The sequence below is a fragment of the Choloepus didactylus genome, chromosome 27 (genome assembly GCF_015220235.1).
Source record: "Choloepus didactylus isolate mChoDid1 chromosome 27, mChoDid1.pri, whole genome shotgun sequence".
NCBI lineage: Eukaryota > Metazoa > Chordata > Mammalia > Pilosa > Megalonychidae > Choloepus > Choloepus didactylus.
In genome coordinates this window covers 7,076,283-7,101,505 of record NC_051333.1, presented here as the reverse complement: position 1 = coordinate 7,101,505, position 25,223 = coordinate 7,076,283, and the positions used below count along the sequence as shown (strand labels likewise).

Here is a 25,223-nt window from a genome sequence, read left to right as displayed (position 1 = left end):
AGGAAGAGACTGAGGTTCTGAGTGGGGCAGTGCGTCGCTCAGGGTGCCTCAGCTTGTGGAAGACTGTCTGACCCTGGATGGGTTTTGGCACCTTCTTCAGGCCGCACTGGCCCCTTCCACCTCTTCACACGGCTTTTGCTTTACAAGCCCTGGGGGAGTGGCCTCTGCCCCCTCATTTCCCCAGAAGGTACTCTCAGTGAGAGCCGGGGACATCAGGGTTAACACCAGAAGCGTGCTACCCTTTGCCTTTTAATACATAGTCACCACGGGTCCATGAACCTTTACATCAACCTTGTCAGATATCTATAATCATCCTCGTTCTGCAGGTAGGAAACAGACTCAGAGAGGGGATACGATTTGGACAAAGCCTCACAGCTAGGAACTGTCTACGCTGGGACTTGACCCCAGGGCAGTCTGACTCCAGACCTTGCCACCCATCCACTTATCGAGAAGGTCTAGGAAAAACAAAAATGGTGAGGCCTGAGCTAAGAGTTTGGCTAGGGAGCCAGAGAATTGGGGCCTGAGAAATGGGAGCAAGATAGAAGATTCTAGAAGCCAAGCTGGGAGGAGAAGTGGCCTTAATAATAGTCATTAGCACTTAGTGAGTGCCTGCTCTGTCAGGTGCTGTTCTAAACTTGCTTCCAGTGTGACTTTATTGAGCCCCCCCATAAGGCTGTGAGATGGGGATTACCCCCACACCCCTTTTCCCACGGCTTGGAGAAGGGAGGCACTGGCCCAGCCCCTGCTGATAATGGCTAATGTGTGTGAAGCGTGCAGTGTTCCAGGGTCCGTGCTGAGCCCCGTACATGCTCCGTGAACTTGCCCACGGTCCCCAGCAGCCCTGGCTGGGAAACACTGTTCCCATCCCTATTTGACAGGTGTGGACAGTGAAACCCAGAAGTTTAAGGTGGTTGCTCAGGTCGCCTAGCTAGAAAATGTTTGAGGCGTGATCCGCACTTGGCACCGCTTGTCGTTGGGCCCCTTCATGAATGTTGATTGGCTGGGCAGCTGGTGGTGGGGATGACCACGAAAAGTGGGATATTGGGGTTCCAGAAGCCCAGTTTCTGCCACCAATAGGCCATTTGGTCTTAGGTCACTCTGGGTCTCAGTCCCTTCACTGGGACCCTCGGGGCAGGGAGGGACCCCGTTTACCGAGCACTCACCCTGCTCCCTGCTCTGAGAGGCACCGGGAGATGCCTTATTGCGTTTCACCCCCAAAAGCCTTCTAGGTGAGCTCTGATAACATGCGGCAACACGGGTGAACCTTGACATCATCTTGAGTGAAATAAGCCAGTCACAGAAGGACAAATATTTTATGACCTCAGCTGCAAGAAAGAACTAGAGTATGCAAATCACTAGAGACAGAAAGTGGCTTACAGGGCGCGGGGGCCGGCGTTGGAATGGGGTGTTACTGCTTAATGAGTACAGGGTTTCTGATGCTGTTTGAGGTGATGGAGTTTTGGCACTCGGTGGTGGTGATGCTAGCACAGCAGCATGAACATAATTAACACCACCGAATGGTATACTTGAAAGTGGTTAAGATGGGAAATTTTTTTGTTGTATATAAACACAATAAAAATTAAAAAAAAAATTCTTCTAGATGGCATGGGTTAAAAGCTCCATTTTTCAGGGTTGGAAACTGAGGCCCAGAGAGGGCAGGTGCCTTGCCCAAAGGCACCCCCAGCAGGAAAACGCTTGCCAGGATTCGAACCTGGGGTGACGTGGTTTCAAAGGGAGCGTGTCCCTGCGAGGTGGGGTGGGTGAAGGGAGAGCGCCAGGCCCGGCATCCGGGGCGCCTTCTCGGGGCCCTGCCTCTGGCTTGTCTTTGCGATCTCCCCTAATCCCCACAGCCTAGTAATGAGGCGGGGAGTGGCCTCCCATTTTCTCAAGGAGGAACCCGACACTGGGGCGGGAGTCACGGCCGAGTGGAGTTGGAGGCGGGCTTGGGACTCCCGTCTGGCTTCAGGGCCCCAGGGGACATGGCAGCCACTCCAGACCCTTCCGACCAGCTCTCCCACCCCAGCCACACCCCAGCGACCAGGGTGTCCCCGATCCTCTCTGGATGCTCCGGCCTCTGCCCTTTGCCCCCTGGTCTTGGCGACCAGCTCAGGTTCCCGTTCCCGGGGTGTTGCCCTGGGAACCAGGCGTGGCTGGAGGGAGGGGTGGCGTGGGGAGTGGGTTGCTCCGCCAACAAGCAGTGAGCAGTGGGGGCCGGGGCACCAGCAGCCGTGAGCTACCCTCCCAGGGAATGCGGCCCTGCCACCCCGCCCTCAGAGAGCACCCCGCAAGGCGGGGAGGGCAGGCACCCAGCAAACCGGTTGTTCGGCTCCCTGCTGGCCACTCACTCGGCTCTGCACCTGGAGCTGGGCAGCTGGCGGCGGGGGCACGCCCTCCTGGGCCTGGCAGGTCCCGGCCGCTAACCAGCAAAGTGACTGGTTGGCCAGCTAGCTAGCTAAGGGGCTAACTAGTTAAATAATTAACTAGCTAAACCACTAACTAGGTGCATTGTTAACTAGCTAAGCCACTAGCCAGGTGCATTGTTAACTAGCTAAGCCACTAACTGGTTGCATGGTTAACTAGCTAAGCCTCTAGCTAGGTGCATGGTTAATTAGCTAAGCTGCTAAGTAGGTGCATTGTTAACTAAGTAAGCTGCTAACTAGTTGAATGGTTAACTAGCTAAGCCACTAACTGGTTGCATGGTTAACTAGCAAAGCCGCTAACTAGGTACATGGTTAACTAGCTAACCGAGTGGTTTACCTAGCTAAGTTGCTAACTAGCTGTACAGCTAGCTCTCTGGCTAGTTTAACTGAGTGTCTCACTAGCTCTCCAGCCATCTGCCTGCAGGATGGGTGCCAGTTGCCCCTGTATTAACTCGGTCTCTTTGGCACCCTTAATCCATTACCAAGTCCTTGACCTGGGGCCCAAGTTGTGCAGAGATGGGGTTCAGGGGCTCTAGGAACCTGAATGCAAAAAAAAAAAAACCAAAAAAGAAACGTATTTATTTTCATGAGCCTCTCCCTGAACTTTAGCATTTCCCCCATTAAGAGTGAGCCCCAAACCACAGTGGAATAAACAGCACCTGTGAGTCTGCAGTCAGAGGAAATCACAGCTGTGTTTCTGTCACGTTTCATCTGCGGCAGGTACCTGGAGCGGGCTTCCAGAATGTTCTGTGCATGTTAAAGCAAATACACAAAAATATTCTCCCCTGCCCCTTCAGCTCCAACAGTGGCTTACTGTCCCCGGCTCTAGCCGTGTGTCCCTTCACTCGATGATGGTTTGGAGAATGCTCCATCCATATCTGTGCACTGGGATGCTCACGAATTCTTTTAACCAGTCACCAAGCGATGGGCGCTTAGGTCGTTTCTGGTCCTGTGCTGTTATGAAGAACGCTGCCTTTCAAGCCCGTGTGAGTCTGGGCGGCCATAGGGCCATAGGCCGCGACCCAGGGCCGCCTGGCTGCAGAGCCACATCCCCAGTCAGGGTGAGTCTGCATCCAGCCCGGTGTCTTGCTGAGATGTGAAAAAGGTGCCCCTTCCACAGGGGCCATTTCTACCATCAGCCTGGAGGTGTTCGTGACAAACATTCAAGCTGATGTTGTCAGGACATGAATGGCAGCTCCACAGATGGATGTCCTTGTGCAGTGCCCACCCTGCCCAGCTGTACGCAGCAGCCCCCTGTTGCCGCTGGGTGGCAGCTGGGCAGCTGATGCCCTCTCCCCTCTGGCCCGCTGCAGACATACTCTGGCCTTTTCTGTGTGGTCATCAATCCATACAAGCAGCTGCCCATCTACACGGAGGCCATCGTGGAGATGTACCGGGGCAAGAAGCGCCACGAGGTGCCGCCCCACGTGTATGCAGTGACCGAGGGGGCCTACCGAAGCATGCTCCAGGGTGAGTGGGGGGCCGCCTGCAGCCGGGCTCAGGTGACTGGTCGGGGATTTCAGACCCTGGGGGGCTTCCTGGGGAGCTGAGAGGAGGAGGCTCCTGGGTCCTACCGGGTAGGACCCTTTTATCTCTGTGTGTGCCCACCCCTTCTCTCAGTGAGTATTGTCAGGGAGCCGAGTGGTGCCTGGGTTCAGCAAAAATTGCTCGAGACAGTGATTCCGAGAGCATTCATTCCTTCCGCAGTTATGATACATAAAACCACCTCATTGACAGCCGACTCATTGTGTGAATTGTGTATCATCTATTTTAATAAATATTTAGTATAGGTGAAAATATGTATTAAACATTAAATTTTTACATCTGTTTACATCACAACACATAATCGTACCCAGCCGTACATTTACAGCACACTTTATATATACATTGTTTAATGTATACTATGTTTCTATTGCGTCTTGCAGTAGTATCTTTATATTGTGTAATACAAGTTTGCAAAGTGTGGGCCCTGCACCAGCAGCATCAGCATCCCCTGGGAACTTGCTAGAAAAGCACATTCTCAGGCCCCACCCCAGACCTACTGAGCCAGAACCCCTGGGGCTGGGGCTCTGCATTCTGTCTTCACAAGAGCCCTGGGGGTCCCTGATGCAGATGCAAGTGTGAGACCCTCTGGTGTGATACATGACCTCTGATGTGGCTGTGTTATGTAACAGAGCGTATTTATATATAACGTGCCTTGTAAATGTATGCATAATACATAATAATAGGTAGCCTTGCCTTTACTGGTTATAGAGTGTGTTAGCTATTATTATATCTTAGGAGTAAATCATCCTGTAAAGCAAGGGTTAGTTCCACTCCATGCCAAGCCCTTTTCATGGATTAACTCATTTAAGATCTCAGCAACCTCATGGAATAGGTTCTCCCATTAGCCCCAATTGCTTGATGGGGAAACCGAGGCACAGGGCAGCGCAGTCATTGCCCATGGTCACATGGTGGGTGGTGGAGGTAGGATTTGAACCCAGTGCCCCCGCACCACTTCCCTGTGGGTCGCTGTGGGTGCCACAAATGCACCTCGGGCTGGGGGCCAGGCTGGGTGCCTTTTTTTTTTTAAATCCAATTTTATTGAGATATATTCACATACCATGCAGTCATCCAAAGTGTGCAATCAGTTGTTCACAGTACCATTATATAGTTGTGCGTTATTGCGAAAATTAATTTTTGAACATTTCATTACCACACACACACAAATAATAAGAATAAAAATTAAAGCAAAAAAACAACAATTAAAGTAAAAAAGAACACTGGGTGCCTTTTGAACGTTGTCTCTTGAGTTCTTACGGCAGCCCTGAGGGAGGGGGGCTGTTTTGAGACCCGTTTTTCAGGTGGGGAAACTGAGGCACAGAGCAACTCAGAGCCTGGCCTACAGAGGGCAGCTGGGCCTCAAAGCATGTCCGTGAGGCCCCCAAGACCAGGCTTTTAAATCTGAGGTCCCATTGAACGCAGCACCTGCCTGGCTGAAATCCACCCGGAGGGTTCTAGTCCCTCTCACAAAACACCCAGACCCTTCTCCGATCACGGCCTCAAAACCCCTCTCCACCACTCCCATCTCCGCTGCCCGCTCCAGCTTCCCTGGACTCCTTCCTTCCTTTCTGTCTCTCGCCACCTCACTCCCACCCAGGGCCCCTGCTGGGCTGCCTCTCCCCGCACCATCAGGTTGAGCTGGAATACCACCTCCTCCGAGAAGTCCCCCTCCCTGACCCCAGCCACTTCCTGTTACTTTACATCAGGGTTTCCCAGGTTTGCACTGTTGGCACTTGGGGCTGGACAGCTCTTTGAGGTAGGGGCCGGTCCTGTGCATTGTGGGGCACTTAGCAGCGTTCCTGCCTCAGCCCACCAGGTGCCAGAAGCCCCTCCCCACAGTTTATGTGCTTTTCATTTCCTGCTCAAGTGCAGGTTCCAGGGGGCCGGGAGTGGCAGGACCCCTTCCCCCAGGGCTCGTGTCCAGGAGGGGTCAGAGAGTGTTTGTTGAGTGGTCATCAAGCCCAGGGCTGGGTGCTGGGGGAGGTGTCAGGGACCGAGCCCCGAACCACTCTCTCTGCCCTCAGGTTGGGCCAGTGACCCCCCAACAGGCCATGGTCACCGCTGCTGCTGTTTTTCAGGCCTGTTGTGTGTCAGGGACCAATTCTGGAGTCCAGGAGTTCGCTCTCGGGGCTTTGAGTCCCACAGGCCCAGGGGCTCATGTTGACATTTGTCAAATGAATTTTGTTCGGTTGGGGTTTAGTTGGTTTTCAGGCATCGTTTTACAGGTGAGGAAACTGAGGCTCAGAGAGAGACAGATGCTTTCCCGGAGTCACACAGCAAACAAGAGACCAAGGGACAAGTCAGGGTGGGGTGTTAAAATCTAGGTGTCGAGCACCCAGACCTGAGCTTTCCCTTAACCCTCAGGAATGATTTTGGAAAAGGGGTGGCCAGCATAGGGGGCTGTGGGTGATATGTCCCCTCTGTCCTCTACAGATCGTGAGGATCAGTCCATTCTGTGCACGTGAGTAATCCAGGAGGACTTCCTGGAGGAGGAGGGGTCCCGGCTGGGCGGCTCTGTTGGAACAGGCGGGCATGGGGGGCTTATCTGACTTCATTTCCAACCCCCTTTGCTTCACCTCGACCCCCCATCCATAGCGGGGAGTCTGGAGCCGGGAAGACAGAAAACACCAAGAAAGTCATCCAGTACCTTGCTCACGTGGCATCGTCCCCCAGGGGCAGGAAGGAGCCGGGGGTCCCGGTAAGTGACCCCAGCCTCAAGTGCCCTCCGCCCCACCTCCCCCCATGCGCCCCACACCTCAGCAGCCCCCACCCTTACCCTGGAATGCCCTGCCTCCCTCACAGAAGGCCACGGTCAGCGCGGGGACTTCTCCGGGCTGCCTTTGAGCACCCACTGCATACCTGCTGTAGCACCGGGGGGCAGAAGCCAGTGGGTGCAGGGGTGTGAGGGCCAGCTGTGACCCCATGGGTGCTTGGGCCAGGGCCCTGCACACGGTGGGGTCCTGATCTCCTGGGCCCCCCTCTGCCGGGCCTCGCATTCAGCGTGCAGGGCCCGGATTTGTTTATATGGTTCTTAGCCCAGAGTTAGGCCCTTTGCTTATATGAGCCCTCTGGGCGGGTGGGTAAGTCCTCCTGGGTTAAAGCTGAGAAACAGAGGCCACGCCCCCAGGGAGGGGGAGAGGGTGCCAGCCCAGGCCACCCCACCCCACCCTCCCAGATTCCCCAGCCCCTCTCCCCCTCCCTCCCCAAGGCCGCCGGTTCACCTGTGTGTCTGTCCACGTTCCATGTGCTGTGTGCTGGTCCGTGTCCCGGTCCGTGTCTCGTGTCCTGTGGCGTCCTCAGGCCTCCACCAGCACCTTGTCATATGTGAGTAGCAGGGCATCACTGGGAGCCACCCCTGCCCCGAGTGCCACCCCCACCGTCCAGCCCACTGTCTTCCTGGTGGACGGGGCCCAAGGCACCATGGGCACACCTGCCAGGGACCCGCACTGCCACTTATGGTGGTCCTACTGTGCGCACACAGCCTGGGCCTGTGCTGGCATTTGTGGTTGTCCTGCTGTGCACCTGCAGCCTGGGCTCATGCTGTTCTTACCGTGTCCCCACGGTGCCTGTGCACACTGGCCTGCAGCTCCCAACGTTAAACAACCCAGAGACCAAAACTGCCATTTACTGCTGACCTCCTGAGTACCCGTAGAGCCCACAGCCGTTGTGCCTGCCCACAGCCCAGAGGCCCACACTCCTGTTTATTGCAACCTACTGTGTGCAGTAAGCTCAGAGAGCACTGAAAGAAATGGCTGATGCTGGAGAGCCTGGCTAGGGAGGAGGGGAAGGGATTGCCATTGACTGAGGACCCGCTGTGTGCCGGTCCGGGCACTGAGAGGATAAAGGCCGACAGGCTGGTGAGCAGGTTAAGCCACTGAGTCGTCCACTTGTGGGGCTCCTGGCCTGGTTGGGAAAGGGGTGCCGTTTACTGAGTACCCCCTGTTAACACGCACGGTGGGTCTCGTCCCTCTTCTGCTGAGAACCCCTATGTGGCTCCTGTCTCGCTCTGTGGCCCACCCGGCCTGCCGCCCCCTGAACTCACCTCCACCCTCTCCCGCTCGCTCCCTCGGCCCCAGCCCCACTGGCCTCCTCACTGCTCCTCCTCACTGCTCCTCCAGTCTCCCCTCTGCCTGGACGCTCTTCCTCAGACCCCACGCTGTTCCATCTCCCGCCGCCTCTAATCCCTGCTCAAAGGCCTGCTTCCCAGCGAGGCCTCCCGGCACCTCCTGTTTCAGCCCCATTGCCTGCCCAGCCTCGCTGCCCCCTGCCCTGCCCTCGCCATCTCCCCCCACCACCCCCTCCGCACCCGCTCTGCTCTTCTGATTTGTCTCATCATCATCTGTCTCCCCCTCTTGAATGTAAGCATCAGGAGGGCAGGGGTTTCCATCCATCTCAGTCACTGCTTGTCCAGGGTCCGGGACAGTGTCTGGCCCACAGGACAAGCTCAGTGTTGATTGAAGGAATGAAGGCGTGAAGGAGTGAATGAATGAATGGATGACCGCGTGCTAGACTCGGGGTGGGTGTTTTCATGGATCATTTTATTTCATTATCACAAAGCCAGAAGCACCCATGAGAAAGAGAGAAAGAACGTGAGCGAGAGAGAGAGAGAAAGAGAGGTTCCCCCGGTACCCAAACTCTCGTTCTCTCATTTCCCTCTGGTTGTCCAGTGCTGGCAGGGGCTGAGACGCAGGGAGGACAGGACCCCAGCCCTCAGTGTCCACCTACCAGAATACAAGCCCCACGCAGGTGGGATTCAGACCTCCCTTAGGTCTGCTGCTTTCTAAGGCCTCACCCAGTGCCTGGCATGCAGCCCCCACCCACTTAATATTTGTCGTGTGAGCTGATGGTTCCGCAGCACAGCTCGGGAAACGAGGAGTCCCTGAGCCTCTCCACGGCCAGGCCCCTGCCCCTCACTCGGCTACATGTGCTCATGCCACAAAGCCCCTCTCCTGGCTGAGGCCATCCCACCCTTACTCAGCCAGATGTGGGCTGAGAGGAGACCCCTGCAGACGGCCCTGACACCCAGGGGCTGGGGGAAGCTGGGGGCGTGGGCCCCGCCTCGGAGCAGCCGGGCTGGGGAGGGAAACCACCGTCTCCTGCAAAGCCTCCCGCGGGCCAGACCGGGGAAGCACATTACGTGGATGGCATCGTTTTCTCCTTGGTCTAAAACTCCACAAGTTAGTCTGTGAAAACCTGCTGGCTGTAACGGATACTCCCTTTTCCTCCCCTCAGTCCCCCTTCCTCAGGGGTCTTCCACTGTTGGCAGTTTAGTGTGTCTCCTCACAAACCTTTTTCTGCACATTTACAAGTATGCACATTATGGGTACATTACCCAAAAAATGTCCGTACAGTTACATTTACAGGCCTGGAGAAATATAGTCTTGTTTTGTGTTTTTCCCCTTAATTCGTCCTTTTATTAGTAGCATCACATCACGGGTATTGTCCTGCAATTCGCTTTTTGTTTTGTTTTGTTTTGTTTCTACTCCACGTCGTCTTGGAGATGTTTCCCTGTTCCCCTCACAAGAGATCAGTGGGCCAGCCCCGGGTTTGGGGAAGCGCAGGTGCCCCCCAGGCCCCCGCAGGCAGCCCGCTCCCCAGGTTCCACTGAGGCCTGTGCCCGCCTGGCAGGGGGAGCTGGAGCGGCAGCTGCTACAGGCCAACCCTGTTCTGGAGGCCTTCGGCAACGCCAAGACGGTGAAGAACGACAACTCCTCCCGATTCGTGAGTGCCGGGGGCCGGGCTGTGCACCCCAGGGAGGCGGGAGCCGGGCACAGCCGGGGGGCGGAATGTGTGGATCCATTGAGGAGGAGGGGGTGGGGGTCCTGGACCCCCAGGTCTGAGGGAGGTGGGGCTGGGAGCAGGGTCCCAAGAGAGAAGTGGAAGGGGACTGGATTGGGTTCACAAAGAGCCCCTCCTTGGGGCCTCTTGCTTGGGGTGGGGTCCAGGTGAAGGGGAAAGCCAGCCGAGAGGCCTCTCTGGCTCTGGATGGGGCGGGTGGGGTGGGGGTGCTCCCCAGATCTAAGGGGGGAAGACGAGCCTCAGCTGAAGCCCCTCTCCCCCCACCCAGGGCAAATTCATCCGCATCAACTTCGATGTCGCCGGCTACATCGTGGGCGCCAACATCGAGACCTGTATCCTCTCAGCCCTGGGGGTGGCCGGGGTCCCCTCAGGATCTCGCCCATGGGGAGTGCAGCGTCCTGCTGCTCAGGGGGCCGCTGTGCCCCCCACCCCGGGTGCTCGGAATCCCCGGTGCAGCATCTCTACCCCTCGCTATGAGGTGGTGGGGTGGGGTCCCCAAGACCACCCCCAGTTCAGCAGTTCATTAGGGGGACCCCCAGGACTCAGCAGATGGCCGTCCTCACGGCCACAGCTCATTACAGCGAAAGGGCACAGAACAAAATCAGCAAAGGGGCAGGGCGCGTGGGGCGGAGCCCGGGGAAACCAGGCTGAGGGTCCCCATCTCCTCCCCGGGGAGCCATGGGGCTCTCTTAGTCCCTCCACAAGGAGCCTGTGGAGTGTCGCGGCCCAGGGAAGCTCGTTAGTGACCCATCGCTGGGGGTGTTTAGTGGGGGCTGGCTACACTCGTTAGCACCCTCTGCCCGGCTCCTTCCCTGATTCCAGACTCCCAGACTGAAAGTAGGTGTTCCGAATAAACCACATTGTTTAGGTGCAAGGAGCCCCTCTTAGCATTTCCTAGAATAGTGGGAAACCCGAGGTCCAGGTTCCCGGATGTCCTCCAGGGCCCACCTGGCAGGCAGTCCTCTCTCAGGGTCCCTGCCCGGCCTCTCTAGGGGTGACACACAAACCCGGCGAGAGTTTAATAAAAGATGAACCGCGAGAGAGCAACAAGAGAACAGGCTGAGAAGTCACACTGCCCAGGTTCGAGTCCCAGCCCCGCTGCTTGGAGGCTGTGGGACCTTGGGCTAGTGGTTTGACCTCTCTGTGCCTCGGTTTCCCCCTCCTTCCAAGGGGGAGGATCACAGAACCTACCCTAGGGGGTCTTGGCAGACTGTAGACTCACACGAGTCAAATGCTTAGCCCAGCGCTCCCGCCACATGAAGTCAACTAGCATTGTCCTTATAAGTGTTAATATTATTAATAATTATTAATGCTGATGCTAATTATTTATAATAAGGCACATCCCCATCCCCTGGGGCATCTGCTACGCTGGCTCTCTTCTGTAATCCGGGGAGAAAGGGTGAGAAGCACTTGTCAGTAAAGGGTTTCTCCTCAGGCTGACGAGGGAGTAGGGCACCGGGAGCTCTGCAGCCGGGCCTCGGGGTTCTGCCGCCTCCTGGTGACGAGATGCTCGGGTGGCCCCGGCTCCTGCCTCACTCAGGATCTCCCCTGACCCTGCGCCTTGCAAACTCCCTTTATAAATGCGTCCGTCTTCTCTGCCTGCTCCCCACTGCTCACTTTCTCCAGCCCGTGCTCCCATTCTGGTCCCGTGGAGTGGGGTGGCCGTGACCCCTCAGCGCCAGCGTCCCCGGCACCAGCCTGGCTGGCCTTCCCTGAGCACGGCCTGTGTGCCTGGGGTGCTCCGTTGACCCTGCGAGGTGGATGCTGCCCTCACCCCCAATTTACCACGAGGAACCTGAGGCTCAGGGGCGCCTCCCACCCAGCCCCGTCTAACCCGGGCAGGGCAGCGCCCCAGGACGTTCTGTCCGCCGGCTCCAGTCAGGTGACGACTGTCATTCAAACTCCTGCTCCGGGGCCCGGTGGGCGTGGGACACGGAGGGGTGCACGAGTTATGGGGCGTCCTCGTTTTGCTCTCAGTGTTCTCGTGGTTTGCAGCGTGTGGACATGCCGGCGGCTTTCCTAGAAGGGGAGCGCTGGGGACTGACCGTCCTGGTGTCCAGGAGGGTAAACTGAGGCTAAAGAATAACGACGATGCAAGGTGCTGCTGCCTGTGGTTGGCTATGAACCGGATACTGTTCCGGGCGAGTCACACAGCAGCGCCTCGAGAGAGGGGTTAGCATCACGCCCTTGTCACAGCTGAGGGAAACCGAGGCACACGTGCCAGTGGCTTGCTGAGGCCACTCATCCAGTTGGCGACGGAGGTGCTGGCCTGGACTCCGGACAGCTTGGCTGCTCTACAGGGTAGAAGCGGGGCGGCAGCCTCAGGGGCCGGGGGACCGGGCGGGCACCCCCTCCTCATCTCCGGCACCTTGACTCGCCTCCGCCCAGACCTGCTGGAGAAGTCGCGGGCCGTCCGCCAGGCCAAGGACGAGTGCAGCTTTCATGTCTTCTACCAGCTGCTCGGAGGCGCCGGAGAGCAGCTCAAGGGTCAGTATTGCACGTCCGTCCCGCTCCCTAGGGCCTCTGGCATCTCGGGGTCCCTGGGAGGGGGAGCATGGGGGACACTGATCACTGTCCAGTGCCTACTTTGTGCCAGGGTCCTGCAGCCCCAGCTTCTGCCTCCTGTGGATCCTCTCGCCTCCCAGCTTCTGCTGCCTCCCGACTTTTGCCAGCGAGTCCTGCCACCCCCTGGCCCGCGCTGCCCTCTGGGTCTCGCTCATGCTGGGTGCTGCCACCGCGTGGCCCCGTGGCGCCTGTTCTTACTTCCGGAGCTCTGGGGCTCCTATTTGCTGTGGCTCCTCTGCCGGGCAGCTTCAGCTTTGCCCAGGCTCCCGACTCTTCTGGTTCGTTCTGCTTTGCAGCTCCTGCTTCCTCTCGGCTCCCCTGTCCTCCTGCTCCTGCTCTCGGCCCCCACCTGGGCTCCCCCGTCTCCCGCAGCCCACGTGCCCTCTGCCCTCATAGCCGGTGGCCCCTGTGGCCCCTCTTGGCCCACTCCTTACAGCTCCTGTCACCCCATCACTGCAGCCCCTGATGCCACAAGGTGTCTTCCCCCAGGCCCACTCACGAGGGTGCCTCCAGCCCCCAGGCCCTCGGTTCTGCAGCCCCTCCGGACTGCTGGGGAAGGAGGAGGGAGAAACCGGCTGGCAGGTGCTGGGCAGATCTTCCGTGCCCACCTGCCCTCCTACCCTTGCCCGCTCAACCAAGCAGGCGGCCGAGGCCCAAGGTCGCCGTGGTGAAGCCAGGACACGAGTCGGACTCTGCAGCCTGACCTTGGCCTTGCCCCCTCTCTGCCCCCTTCAGCCGACCTCCTCCTGGAGCCGTTTTCCCACTACCGCTTCCTGACCAACGGGCCGGCGGCGTCTCCCGGCCAGGAACGGGAGCTCTTCCAGGAGACGCTGGAGTCCCTGCGGATCCTGGGATTCACCCACGAGGAAATCACCTGTGAGCGCGCCCGGGGGTGGGGACGGGGTCGGGGGCACCGTCGAGCAGGCCGGGGACCGGCCGCTCATCCATCAGCGCATCCGCTTGAGTGCTTGTTGCAGGCCTGCCCTGTGCCAGCAGGCTCTCCCGCTGCAGGAGATGCAGAGCAGGGAGAGGGCGAGGGGTGGGGCCGGCGTGTTGTTTGTTTATTTATTGAGGTGATGTGCGCATGAGGGTACGCTGCCGAGTGGGGGGCACTCAGGGAGGGGTGCCCTGAGATGGGGACATCTGAGCAAGGGTCTGGGGGAGGTGAGGGAGTGAGCACGGAACACGTCTGGTGGAACTGAGTTCCAGGCAGTGGGAACGGCCTGTGCAAAGGCCCCGGGGCAGGAAAGGCAGAGCGTGTGTGAGGAGGTGAACTGCTCGGTGGACTTGGTGTAGTGGGTGACTGGGGTGAGGCGCTGCGGCTGCAGAGGTGAGCGGGAACCACTGGGGGCTGGGAGCAGGGGCGGGGCAGGTCAGCTCTGGGGCTGCGTGGAGGACGGACCAGGTGCTGGAGGGGCTGAGGCTGGGGCCGGAGGGGGGGTTGGGTTTGGGTCAGGGATCCTGCCTGGTGGAAGGCGGGGTCTCCCTGAGGTGGGGAGCCCAGGGGGAGCAGGGCCCAGCTCAGTGCGGACATGCAGGGGAGGGGGCCTGGGGCCGGGGCTTGAGAGCAAGGCTTGGGCTGCACACAGCACTGGGGGCACTGGAGAGCCACAGCATGGGGGAGCGTGGCATCAGTTCTAGGAGCAGAAAGACAGGCTGGAGGCTGGGAGGAGGCTGCACCGAGGGACCCCAGGGTCCGCACTACTTGGCCGGGCCATGTTTTGCCTCCACCACGTTCCAGCCAGCAGCATAGGTGGACCTCGGGCTGTTTCACGCCTTTCGGATAAACCGTGATCCTTTTAACCGGCCTCTTAGAGGCAGGACCTTAGGCTGTTTCCAGGCTAGGCCGGGCCCAGGCCGGGTCTCCTTCCCCTCCCGTCCCTGGCGCTGCAGGAGGCCCGGGAGGTGCCACGTTGGCTCTGGGGTGAACCCAGAGGGCTGGGGACGGATCCAGCGAGTGCTGCTTGGCTGACTCCCCGGGCTGCAAACAGCCCGGCCTCTGGGCCGCCCTGGGCCCCGGCCCGCCCCCAGCCCCCAGCCCCCAGCCATGCTGTAGCTCAGAAAGCCTCCCGGCAGCCTCCCTGCTGGGCCGCAGATGGACAGTTTCTCTGTGTCTTGCATTCAGGGAACAAAAAACTTTTTGAAGCAGCATGTGCCAGTAGTCACAGAATCCATCTTTAGCCACAGGCCCTGCTGCAGAAAATATGTCTCCCACTGGCCCGCGGCCCCCAGTTTTCCAGTAAGTTGGGGCACATAAAAAAAAGAGTTATTTTTGTTTCCCCCCCTAGAAAAGGAGGCTATCTCTGCTCCAGGCTTCTGTTCAGGTATTGATGGTCAAAATGTTAAAATATTTCTGGACTGGGTTTTAAGTACCTGGGCATTGGCCCAGCCCAGTGGGTCCCCAGTGCCCTGACTGCCCCCCACCCCCGGGACCATCCTGGACCCCACAGAGGCACCAGCCTGCTGGCCAGCACCTGGCTCATAGGCCCGGGGCCTGGGCACAGGTATCCCTTGGCACGGGTGTTGTTCCCAGGCCACGCCCCCCTCGCCTTTCCCACCCACCCGTGTATTTCATCGATGGTTCTGCTCTAGCACGCGTCCTGGTGTGTCCGGGCCACCGTGACAGATCCCGCACACCGTTGGCTCAGGCAAGGGGAACTGACGGGCTCACGGGTTTGGAGGCTGGAAGTCGGCCAGGCCGTGCTCTCGCCACGGTCCGCGGCGTCCCGGGGACGGCTTTCCCGCACCCCCGCCCCGTGTGCGCTCTGGTTCCTCCCACGTGGCCTCCACCTTCTGCTCCGCCGTCTGCTCTGTGCTGAGGTTTCCTCTCCTTGTGAGGACTCCAGCCACGGGGGAGACCCACCCTGATTCAACTTGGCCTTGTTGAATGAGGGTCTTCCAAGACCCTGTTCGCCAGCAAGTCCACATCTCAGCGGATGATAACCTGTTTGCAGATGGTTCACACCCAGGAACATGGGTTAAGACTCGAACAGGGCTTTTGTGGAGGATGTGACTCAGTCCCCGGTGGCCGGCGGAGATGGCCCCGTCCGTTTAGCAGCTACTTTGAGAAATAATTCACATGCCATGAAATTCATTTAGAGTGTAAGTTCAGTGGCTTCTCTTATTTCACAGAGTTGTGCACCTATCACAGTATCAGTTGTAGAACATTTTTATTAGCTCAAGAAGAAACCCCGGGCCCCTAACTCTCGCCCCCCAGCCCTTCCCCAAAGCCAAGGCAACCACGGACCTAATTTCTGTCTCCATAGATTTGCCTTTCCAGATATTTCATATGAATGACTCTTACAACATATGCTCCTCTCACACAGCATCAGGTCTTCAGGGTTCATGCATGTTGTCGCAGGTATCACTGCTTCGTTTCAATTTTTGACTTTGTATGACGGAAAAGTTCAAACATGCACACGGGTGGAGAGCAGAATGTAACGGAAGCCTCAACACTCACCCCGTGAGCTTGCAACTTCACCTCTGTGCCCCACCCCACTCCCCACCTCGGGACTCTGGCGTGAGCTTTTTTAAACCGTAGAGAATCAACCACATCGCGGCCATGGGGGTGGCACTCATTTCCCGTTCCGCCAGCTTGATGTGTGGAGCGCCCGTGTCCCCACATCCCTTCCAGCACCGTGGTTTTAAGCTTTTGTTTGCTTTGCTTTGCTTTTGCTGGTGCAGTAGGTGGATGGATTTTGTTATAGCTTTATTTGCATTTCACTTACAAGGAGTGGGTCCAGCGCCCATTTTATAGACTCTCTTTTCACAGAAGAGGAGACAGAGGTTCAGGGAGGCGGGTGTCCGGCCCCAGGGCTCACCGCAGTAGAAGAGGCAAAGCCAGTGTCTGCTCTGTTCACAGGGTGAAAGGTGGGCGCATCCGTGTCCCCCTTGGGCTGCCTGGGCGCGGGGGGCAGTCAGGCAGAGACCCCCACCCCATCTCCGTGGAGGGGCTGAGACACAGCCTGGGAAGGGGGAGAGGAGCCAGCGTCTCGGGTTGGGGGGACACCCTGTCCCAGCCTGCACTTCCGCATGCCGGGCTTGCTGGTTGGCTACTGGGGTCACCAGCGAGCGGTAACCGCCGGCTCCTCGGGCATCAGTCTTGCTGGGCTCTGAGGCCACCCGTAAAAGCCACCAGGGGACTCGGGCAAGGACTGGGGTCTCAGATGATAAGGAGTTGTCGTCAGGCGTGTTGTTGGCAGGTGGCGGCATATTGGTTGTGTAAGACCATGTGCTTACTGCTTTCTCTGGAGGTGCGTAATGCGTGACTTTTGGTGGGGGGGTAAAATGACATCATGCCCAGAATTTACTTTAAAATATTGTACAAAATTAAAGAAGAAAGTGGGGTTAGGTGAGCAAGTGCAACAAGTAGGTTTTTGAAGCTGAGATTGGAATTCACAGGGGTTTGCAGTGCTCTCTTCTTTGGGACTTTTCCTAAAAAGAAGCGAAGTAACACACACACACACACACACACACACACACACACACACACACACAGGTTTTTGAAGCTGAGATTGGAATTCACAGGGGTTTGCAGTGCTCTCTTCTTTGGGACTTTTCCTAAAAAGAAGCGAAGTAACACACACACACACACACACACACACACACACACACACACACACACACACACTGTAGGTCCTGGGGCCCCCAACCCCAGAGAACTGGGGGATGGATTGATTTTGAGTGACCTTGGCCTTTTTTATTTTATTTCGCTTTTTATTTGGAAATACTTTCAAGCTTACAGAACAGTTACAAAAATAATACAACCCCTGTATTGAGAATTCCAACACACCCCTGTCCTCCCAGCCACCCGGAGCGGCCAGCTTTAACATTTGCCACATGTGTTGTATTGTTCTATCTATCCATCCATCCGCTTGTCTGTCATCTATCTGTCTGTTGGTCTATCCATTTTTCAGGCTAGGGTCTGCCTCAAAAGCGTCCCAGCTGGAGGCACCCGCTGCTGGTGGCTTCAGAGCGGGGCTTCTGGACGCTGTCAGCCCCAGCGCCCCCCACCTTCCTATTTTCAGGTTTTGTTTTGTTTTGTTTTTAACTTTTTATTTTGAATAATTTCAGGTTTACAGAAAAGTTGCAAAAATGTACGAAAGTTTACTACCTGCATTTCTTCCAGATTCCCCAAGGGTTAACCCATAATATATTTGCTTTGTCCTCGACTCTCCCCATCTGTCTGTGTGTTCTGAGCCATGTGGCAGTAAAGGCAGAGACACCACACCCCTTAACCCCTGGTCCTCGTTTGTGAATGCCGCCGTCGCAGACGACCACGGGCTCAGTGGCGTCGAGCACGAGGCTGTTCTCTCCCAGCTCTGGAGGCTGACGTCCAACACCAGCCTCTCTGGGCTCAAGACAGGTGTCTGCCGGGCTGGCTCCTTCCGGAAGCTCCAGGGGAGAGCCCATTTCCTCACTTCCCCGCGTCCCTTAGCTCGGAACCAACCCTTCCGCCACCCCCACGGCACAGCCCTGCCACCTCTGCCCTGCGCGTTCAGCTCCCCCCACCTCCCTCTTACAAGCACACGTGTGATGACGCTGCGCCCACAGGATGGTCCAGGATGACCCCCGGCTCAGCGTTCCTAACCAAACCGCACATGCACAGGCCCTCTAGCCGTATGAAGTGACATTTGCAGGTTCTGGGGGTTCAGACGTGGGCTTCTTAGGAGCCTTTATTCAGCCGACCCCAGCCCTGAACTCACCAGTGTGTGTTCCCTGAGAACATTCCGTCATTACTCGAGCACAGTGCAGCACCGACGTCAGGAAATTAACCTTCGTGCAGTACCAGTGTCTAATCCACAGGCCCCAGTGCCAGCTGTCCCAATAATGTCCTTTCGTAACAACAGCAGAAAAATGTGTTTTAATTATGCATGTGTGTATCTCCAAAGTCCAAGTTCAGGTGTTAGTGATCATGTCTATTTGGTTTCCTTCATCTGGGATGGTTCCTTGGTCTTTTATTTTATCGTTTGTGACCCTGACACTTCCAAAGATAACTGACCAGTTGTTATGTCTCATTTTGGGTGTGCTTTCTCAAGCTTAGACTCAGGTGACGCATTTTTGGCAGGAGGATCTCAGTGATGCCGTGCCCCACCCTCCACCTCCACTTTTTGTTCAAACCAGCTTGCCGTAGAAGTGTAGTTTGCTCACAAGAAAGCATACCCAGATCTCTGGGCATCCAGCTCAGGGAATTTTCGCAAGCAAATGCCCCCATAACCAGCACCCAGGGGCCCCTTCATGCCTGTTTCAGTCACCTGCAGCCCCCAGAAGTAACCTTTAACCTGACTACTGACAGCACAGAGTTGTCTTGCCCGTTTTTTAATTTCTGTAAACAAAATCCTATCGTATGTGCACTTTTGCGTCTGGCTTCCTCCATTCAGCCTTGCATTTGTGAGTCTTCTGTGGCCAGGAGGGAGCTTCTGCAGGGCTGGTTCCGTGGAAGTGTCATGTTGTAAATTTTCATTGAACTGGGTGCGTGTGATCTGTGTGCTTTTCTGCACACATGTTAGACATACATATTTGCATTTTAAATTTACACTACAAAGAGAGGGGAAGGGAAAGCCCGGCAGTTTCGGCAGTTTTGAGGGCTGGGCTCTGGGGTCAGACTGCCCGGGCTCGAGTCCCAGCTCTGCTGCTCCCCACTAGGTGATCTCAGGCAGGTCGCCAACCTGGATGTGCCTTGGTTTCCCCATCTGGATAATGGAGATCCTGGCAGGATCTGCATGATCCAGTTGTTAGGAACAGTAAATGAATTCGTTTCTCTGGAGTGTTCAGAACAGGATCTGTGGAAATAGGCATTGCGCTTCATACGTGGTGGACATGGTTCTAGAATGAACGGGTGATAAGGTAGCCAGGTGGTTGCGCTGAAGCGTTGGATTGCCACAGGGACAGCAGGTTCAAGCCCAGCCTGATGGGGGCACAGCGCCCATCAAATACCACAGGCAGCTCCGCTCTCGGGGATGAGCTTGTCTGCAGTGGTGCCCAAATCTCAATGGAGTTCTGAACAAAACAGAGAAGGGGCTTCCCTCGAGTCAAGCAGTCACTGCGCTGCCAAGGAGTTCACCGTACATGCAGCCAAGCACAAAACACTTTGTGTTCATCTTCAAAACGGTTGGGACTTCACCTCAGATCATTGCAAGCCCATTTTTGATTGATGAGGATATACAATGGGGTGTTTAAAAGTCACACGGGGCTGGACTGTGTGGTATGCAGGTGCCCCCTGCATCCCAGGTCCCCACCACCTGGTCTCTGTCACTTCAGGATATCCCCCCCACCCCGACATGGTCACTTCCATAGACCCCCCCCCCACCTTGTCACTTCCAGAGACTCCCCCCCCCTTGTCTTGGTGGCACCTTCACTAGGACAACCAAACCGGCCGGTTCCTCCTTCCGCCTCCAGGGGGCAGCACTGCCTACGTCCGCGCTTCCCCGAGCGTCCTGCGCAGACCAGCGGGTTCTTGCCGTTTTCTCCCTTTTCACACCGATGGTGGCACTCTGTGCCCAGCATTCCGCACTTCGCATTTTCCATCCGATATCTTAGAAACGTCCCCACGTCGCAGCAGACCTTCCCATGCATCTGCCTGAGTCCCCTGCAATCTTACATGTTATAAAACAGGCACGAGCAGAGCTCAGGTCCAACGTAAACGGAGCTCATTGGTCCCTTCACATGTTTCAAGGCGCACCCAGTGTCCCAGGTGGCTTTTAAGCTGAGGGGCGGTTGTATGATTTGATTTAGGATTTTTAATTAAATTTTAAGGGGCTAATTAAGATTATGAACCAGGGTCCTGATTTTTTCTTTTTTTTTTTTTTAGTTTGAGCATTGTAGGTTTACAGAAAAATCGTACAGAAAATAGAGTTCCCATATACTCCTCCTCCTTTTTAACACCTGGCATTAGTGTGTGCATTTGTTACAAGTGAAGAAAGAATATTAGTATAGTTGTATTATTAACTGTAGTGCATGGTCTATATGAGGGTTCTTTGTTCGGCGATTTTTTTTTAATAGACTTTATTTCGTAGGGCAATTTTAGCTTTGCAGAAAAATTGAGCGGAAAGTTTATTGAGTTCCCGTATCCTCCTTCCCCGACACACAGTTTCGCGATTATTCACACCTTGCTTTAGCGCGGCGCCCGTTACGTTGGACGAGCCGGTGCTGATGCATTCCGAGGAGCTGAGGCTGGGGCTCGCTCCCTGCCTTGTACAGTTCTGTAGGGTCTGACGAAGGTGCACAGCCCTGGACCCACCAGGGCAGCATCGCCCAGAAGACTTCCACCGCCCTAAAATTCCCGGGGCGCCCCCATTCCAGCCCCCCCCCCCCGAGTGACCCCGCTCTTTGCTCCCCCTCAGCCATGCTGCGGATGGTCTCGGCGGTTCTGCAGTTCGGCAACATCGTCCTGAGGAAAGAGCGGAACACGGACCAGGCCTCCATGCCGGACAACACAGGTACCGCCCGCCGGCCCCGCCCCCGTCCGGGCCCCACCCCCGCCCAGGCCCCTCCCCTCCCTGTTCAGGCCCCGCCCACTCCCCGCCCACCGGCCTCCCTCCCGGGACCCAGCATGTACCGCCTTTCCCCTGCTTATAAAACGCATGAGCCCTGCCGAAATTCTGAACACCGGGAGTTCGGCAAAAACGGAACAGGGGTTGCCTCTGCCCTGGCCATGAACTCTGCATATATAGCTATAAAATTACTTGCCTGTCCAAAAACGGTATTCGTTTTTTTAAAAACCCAGAATTATAGTCAATGTACCTGTTTTATATAAAAGTGGAAATAACTGTGCTTTTTCATTGTTATAAAATAACATAGGCTGGGTGAGGAAGAAAAAAATTCTTACAAGCCGGAAAAGTAAAAGAGAAGGGAAAATTACCCCTAATCATGCTCTCCGGAGGTCATTACTGTCAGGGTTTTTTGGGTGTTTCTCCCTGGCTTTTGTGCTGCGTCTGTACAGGTGCAGATACATATTGTCACAGGAGCGGAAGATGCTTCACAGCCCCTCCTCTCCAGACCGGAAGAGCTCCCTGTCCCGATTATAAAATCATTCGGGCTGGTTTTCAGAGCCTGCACTACGTGGAAAGTACAAGGCCAGTGGCAGCGTTAGCCACGATGGGAGGCATCGCCTGCTGTGCTGGGGCTCTGTTTACCTGCACCTCAGATGCACTGCGCCCATTCATTCATTCATTTGTTTTACAAAATCTGGGTCAGGACTCAGAAACCGGCTTCCTCCCCTTTCTGCATTGGGCTAACTTTCCAGGGTATTAATTAGAACTCTACTGCAGTTTCTTTTTTTATATTTTTAAATTTTACCCTGGTAAAATTTGCCCTTGTAACCATTTTCAAGTGCCCTCCTCAGGGGTGTTAATTATCTTCCCATCGACATGCTCCCATTACCATCTTCTGTTACCAGAACGTTCCTTCATGTTAGACAGGATCTCCACACCCATTAAGAAATAACTCCCCATGCCCCCTTCCCCTCAGCCCCTAGTAACCGCTTATCTACCTTCCGTCTCTGTGGATTTATCGGGTCTCGGTTCCTCATATAAGTGGAATCATATGACATTTGTCCTTTTGTGTCTGACTTCTTTCATTCAGCATGTTTCCAAGGTTCATCCACATCGTGGCATGTGTCAGTGCTTTGTTTGTTTTCATGGCCGAGTAATATTCCATCGTGTGAATAGGCCACATTTTGTCTTATGCATCCATCTGTCGCTGGACAACTTGAGTTGTTTCCACCTTTTAGCTATTGTAAACAATGCTGGTGTGCAAGTTTCTGTTTGCATCCCTGCTTTCAGTTCTCTGGGTATAGACCCAGCAGCGGAATTGCCGGGTCACGTGGCAATTCTGTGTTTAACCTTCTGAGGAACCACCGACTGTTTTCCACAGTGGCTGCACCATTTTACATCCTCTACCAAATTTTCTTAATCCTAGGTCTTTGGCTAGAACTGTTCGTCAGCATAATTGGTCTCCTTTGAAATCCCATGTGCTTTATTTTTACTTACAAATTTTATTTTCATGTTGCATTTGCAAACTTTCATCAGAGAAGCAGGGCTTTGGGCACAACAGAGGCTTTTAGCCATGAAAACATCACCCCTCCGATGGCATATGCTCCATTGCACATGACACACATGTGCTCACTTTTTTTGGTTCTTAAATACTTGTGAAATTATTCAAGGTCAGAGAAGAAAAAAATTAGAAACCGCAATTGCACATAAAGGAGAAATTGAAATCCTCATACCCTCACTACCTAGATATAATCACTGTGGACATTTTGGTGTATTTCTTTTCAGAACTTTTTCTTTTCCTTTTTTCTTTTTTGCCAGAGCTGAGTATTTGTAATAATTGTTTTCCCATTATGGAGGCAATAGAAGCTTGAAAACATTTATTTATTACTGTTTTTTTTCCCTTTACTTTTATTATTGTTTTAATTCAGAGTACAAGAAAGAAGCTGACACACTTGCTCAGTTCATCCCCACCTGCATCTTCTACAAAATCCTTTGTTAACATTTTGGTGTCCAGGCAATTTGTGAGGGAGTTTTTTTTTTCTGCAAAATTGGGACCTAGAATACATCATGTTTTGTAACCTGAATGTTTTCCTTTTAATGTAGTACATATTTTGTTCCATTTCATTAAATATCTCCCAACACAGATGCTCCCCAGTATTTTATTATAAAAATTTTCAAACATATAGGAAAGTTGAAAGGATTTATTTAGAAATATAGTCTTTAATTATACTTACCAAGGATTTCTTTCCTGTCCCCTGGGTCCACCTTAGACTTTTTACTTTTGTTGTAGTTGTAAATGGTGTCTTTTTATTTGTTCTTTACTATAATGCAGAAGAGCAATTAGCTTTTCCAAATATTTATTTTGTGTTTAATCACCACAGGGAACTCTTATTGCAAAAGCTTCCTGCCCCCAAGTTTCCTGTGATGTTTCCAAACATACAGGAAAGTTGAAAGAATTTTACAGTAAATATCCAGATGCCTACCACCTAGATCTTACCATTTTTAACTACACTTGCTTCATTGCATGTCTATCTATCTGTCCATCCATCTGTCCATCTGTCCACACCCCCATCTGTCATCTTTTTCTGGAGAATTTCAAAGTGGCAGACCTTGGTACAGTTCAGTTTGTGTACAGCAGCACTCTTGTTATTTGAGGGGGAACGTCCGTGAGCACATCTTAGGCTTTGAGTTCCCAGCGTGATCTGAAACGACTGCAGAGCACCCCCCTTCAAATGGGCAGACCCCACCTCGGCTACCCAGTCCCCACCGGTTGGGCATCCCGGTTACTCCCTGCCCTTCTCCAACTTAACAGCTCTGGTGGGCGCCCCTGCAGCCCAGCCTTGCTCACGTCCGGGGAGCTGTTAGCCGACTCCATTCCTAGTAGGGAGAGCTGTTGGGCCGGCGGGTACACACGCCTTCCGGACGGTAGAGCCCCTTGTGGCCTGGCGAGGCCCGTCCTCTCTTCCCGCCGCGGTGGGGGATGGCGCCTCTCCCCATCCCCGGCCGGAGCCACCTCACACGCCGACGGGATCTTGGTGCCTCTCGCCCGCAGCTGCCCAGAAGCTCTGCCGCCTCCTGGGCCTGGGGGTGACGGACTTCTCCCGGGCCCTGCTCACCCCCCGCATCAAGGTTGGCCGGGACTACGTGCAGAAAGCCCAGACCAAGGAACAGGTAGGCGGCTGGCGGGCGCAGGGAGCTGGCCTTGGCCCGTTTCCCACACTCTCGGCCGACCTGGGCCGAGAGCCCGCTCAGTCACAGGCTGTGCCCTCGGCACCGGGAACAGAAGCACCAAAGGAAGCAAAGACCTCTGGGGCCTCACGCCAGTGGGAAATGAACAGGATGCTTTAGACAGCGATGCCCCCTCCCAGGCGGGGGTGAGGGTGCTCGGGACAGGCCTTTCCGAGCAGGTGACATTTGCACTGAGACCTAAAGGCTGCGACGGCGCTGCCAGGTTAAGGTAACCTCAGGCAGAGGGCCCCAGGGCTGGGAACATCAGGAGGTGGGAGAGACTCGAGGGCAAGGGAAGGGAGGTTGCCACGGCATTCAGAGGGGTGGGCAGGGCCACATCATGTAAGATCTTAGTGGTCAAGGTAAGGAGGTGACTTTTATTCCAAGTGCAGTGGGAGGCCAGTGAAGGTTTAAGCCAGGTAGTGACTTGATTCCATTTGTCTTTTATTAAAAAAAGCCCTGGGCTGCATGTGGAGAGTGGGTCCAGGGAGCCAGGGCAGAGGCGGGGGCAGCAGCTCAGGCCAGGGTGGTGGGGGTGGAGGGGAGTGGACATGTGCCAGGGGGTTCAGAATCTGGCCTTTGAGCAGGGACCTCTGCTTTGAGACCCAGTGGGGAGACGAGGACCAGAGTTGGGTGGGTGTGTATGTGTGTAACAGGTTCCACTCAGCTGGAACCCCTTTTAAGGAGGAAGAAACTGAGGAACAGAGAGGTTTACTTCTGTGTCCGAGGCCACACAGCCTCTGAGTGGCAGAGCTGGGCCTTGCACGGAGGTTGCGGGCTCCAGAGTCCGTGCTCTTAACCGCTGTGCTGCAGGAAACTCGCCCGAGGGGCGGCCGGGGATCAGGGTGCCTGCTGCCCTCCCCAGCACCTCCCCCAGGCCTGGCCGCGGTCGGCGGGTGGTCCCCAGGGGGCGAGCCCCCCCGCCCTGCCCTGGCCTCCCGGCGTCTCGCCGCCGGCCTCACTGCGCGCCCGCCCCGCAGGCTGACTTCGCGCTGGAGGCCCTGGCCAAGGCCACCTACGAGCGCCTCTTCCGCTGGCTGGTGCTGCGCCTCAACCGCGCCCTGGACCGCAGCCCCCGCCAGGGCGCCTCCTTCCTCGGCATCCTGGACATCGCCGGCTTCGAGATTTTCCAGGTCGGGGCCCGGGCCCTGCCCCGCGGGACCTCCCGTCTGTGTTC

At 55.7% G+C, this 25,223-nt stretch overlaps 1 protein-coding gene across 1 annotated transcript in view; it reads left to right on the top strand.

Moving 5' to 3' along the window:
- The window catches only part of MYH14 (myosin heavy chain 14), a 74,339-nt gene that overhangs the window by 4,785 nt on the left and 44,331 nt on the right, over nt 1-25,223 (top strand). Inside the window, exons 3-13 of the mRNA XM_037819302.1 lie at nt 3,734-3,890; nt 6,396-6,423; nt 6,558-6,660; nt 7,263-7,286; nt 9,591-9,683; nt 10,030-10,093; nt 12,150-12,248; nt 13,062-13,202; nt 20,669-20,764; nt 23,871-23,989; nt 25,027-25,179. Coding sequence (XP_037675230.1) covers nt 3,734-3,890; nt 6,396-6,423; nt 6,558-6,660; nt 7,263-7,286; nt 9,591-9,683; nt 10,030-10,093; nt 12,150-12,248; nt 13,062-13,202; nt 20,669-20,764; nt 23,871-23,989; nt 25,027-25,179 — 1,077 coding nt within the window. The remainder of the gene's footprint in view (nt 1-3,733; nt 3,891-6,395; nt 6,424-6,557; nt 6,661-7,262; nt 7,287-9,590; nt 9,684-10,029; nt 10,094-12,149; nt 12,249-13,061; nt 13,203-20,668; nt 20,765-23,870; nt 23,990-25,026; nt 25,180-25,223) is intronic.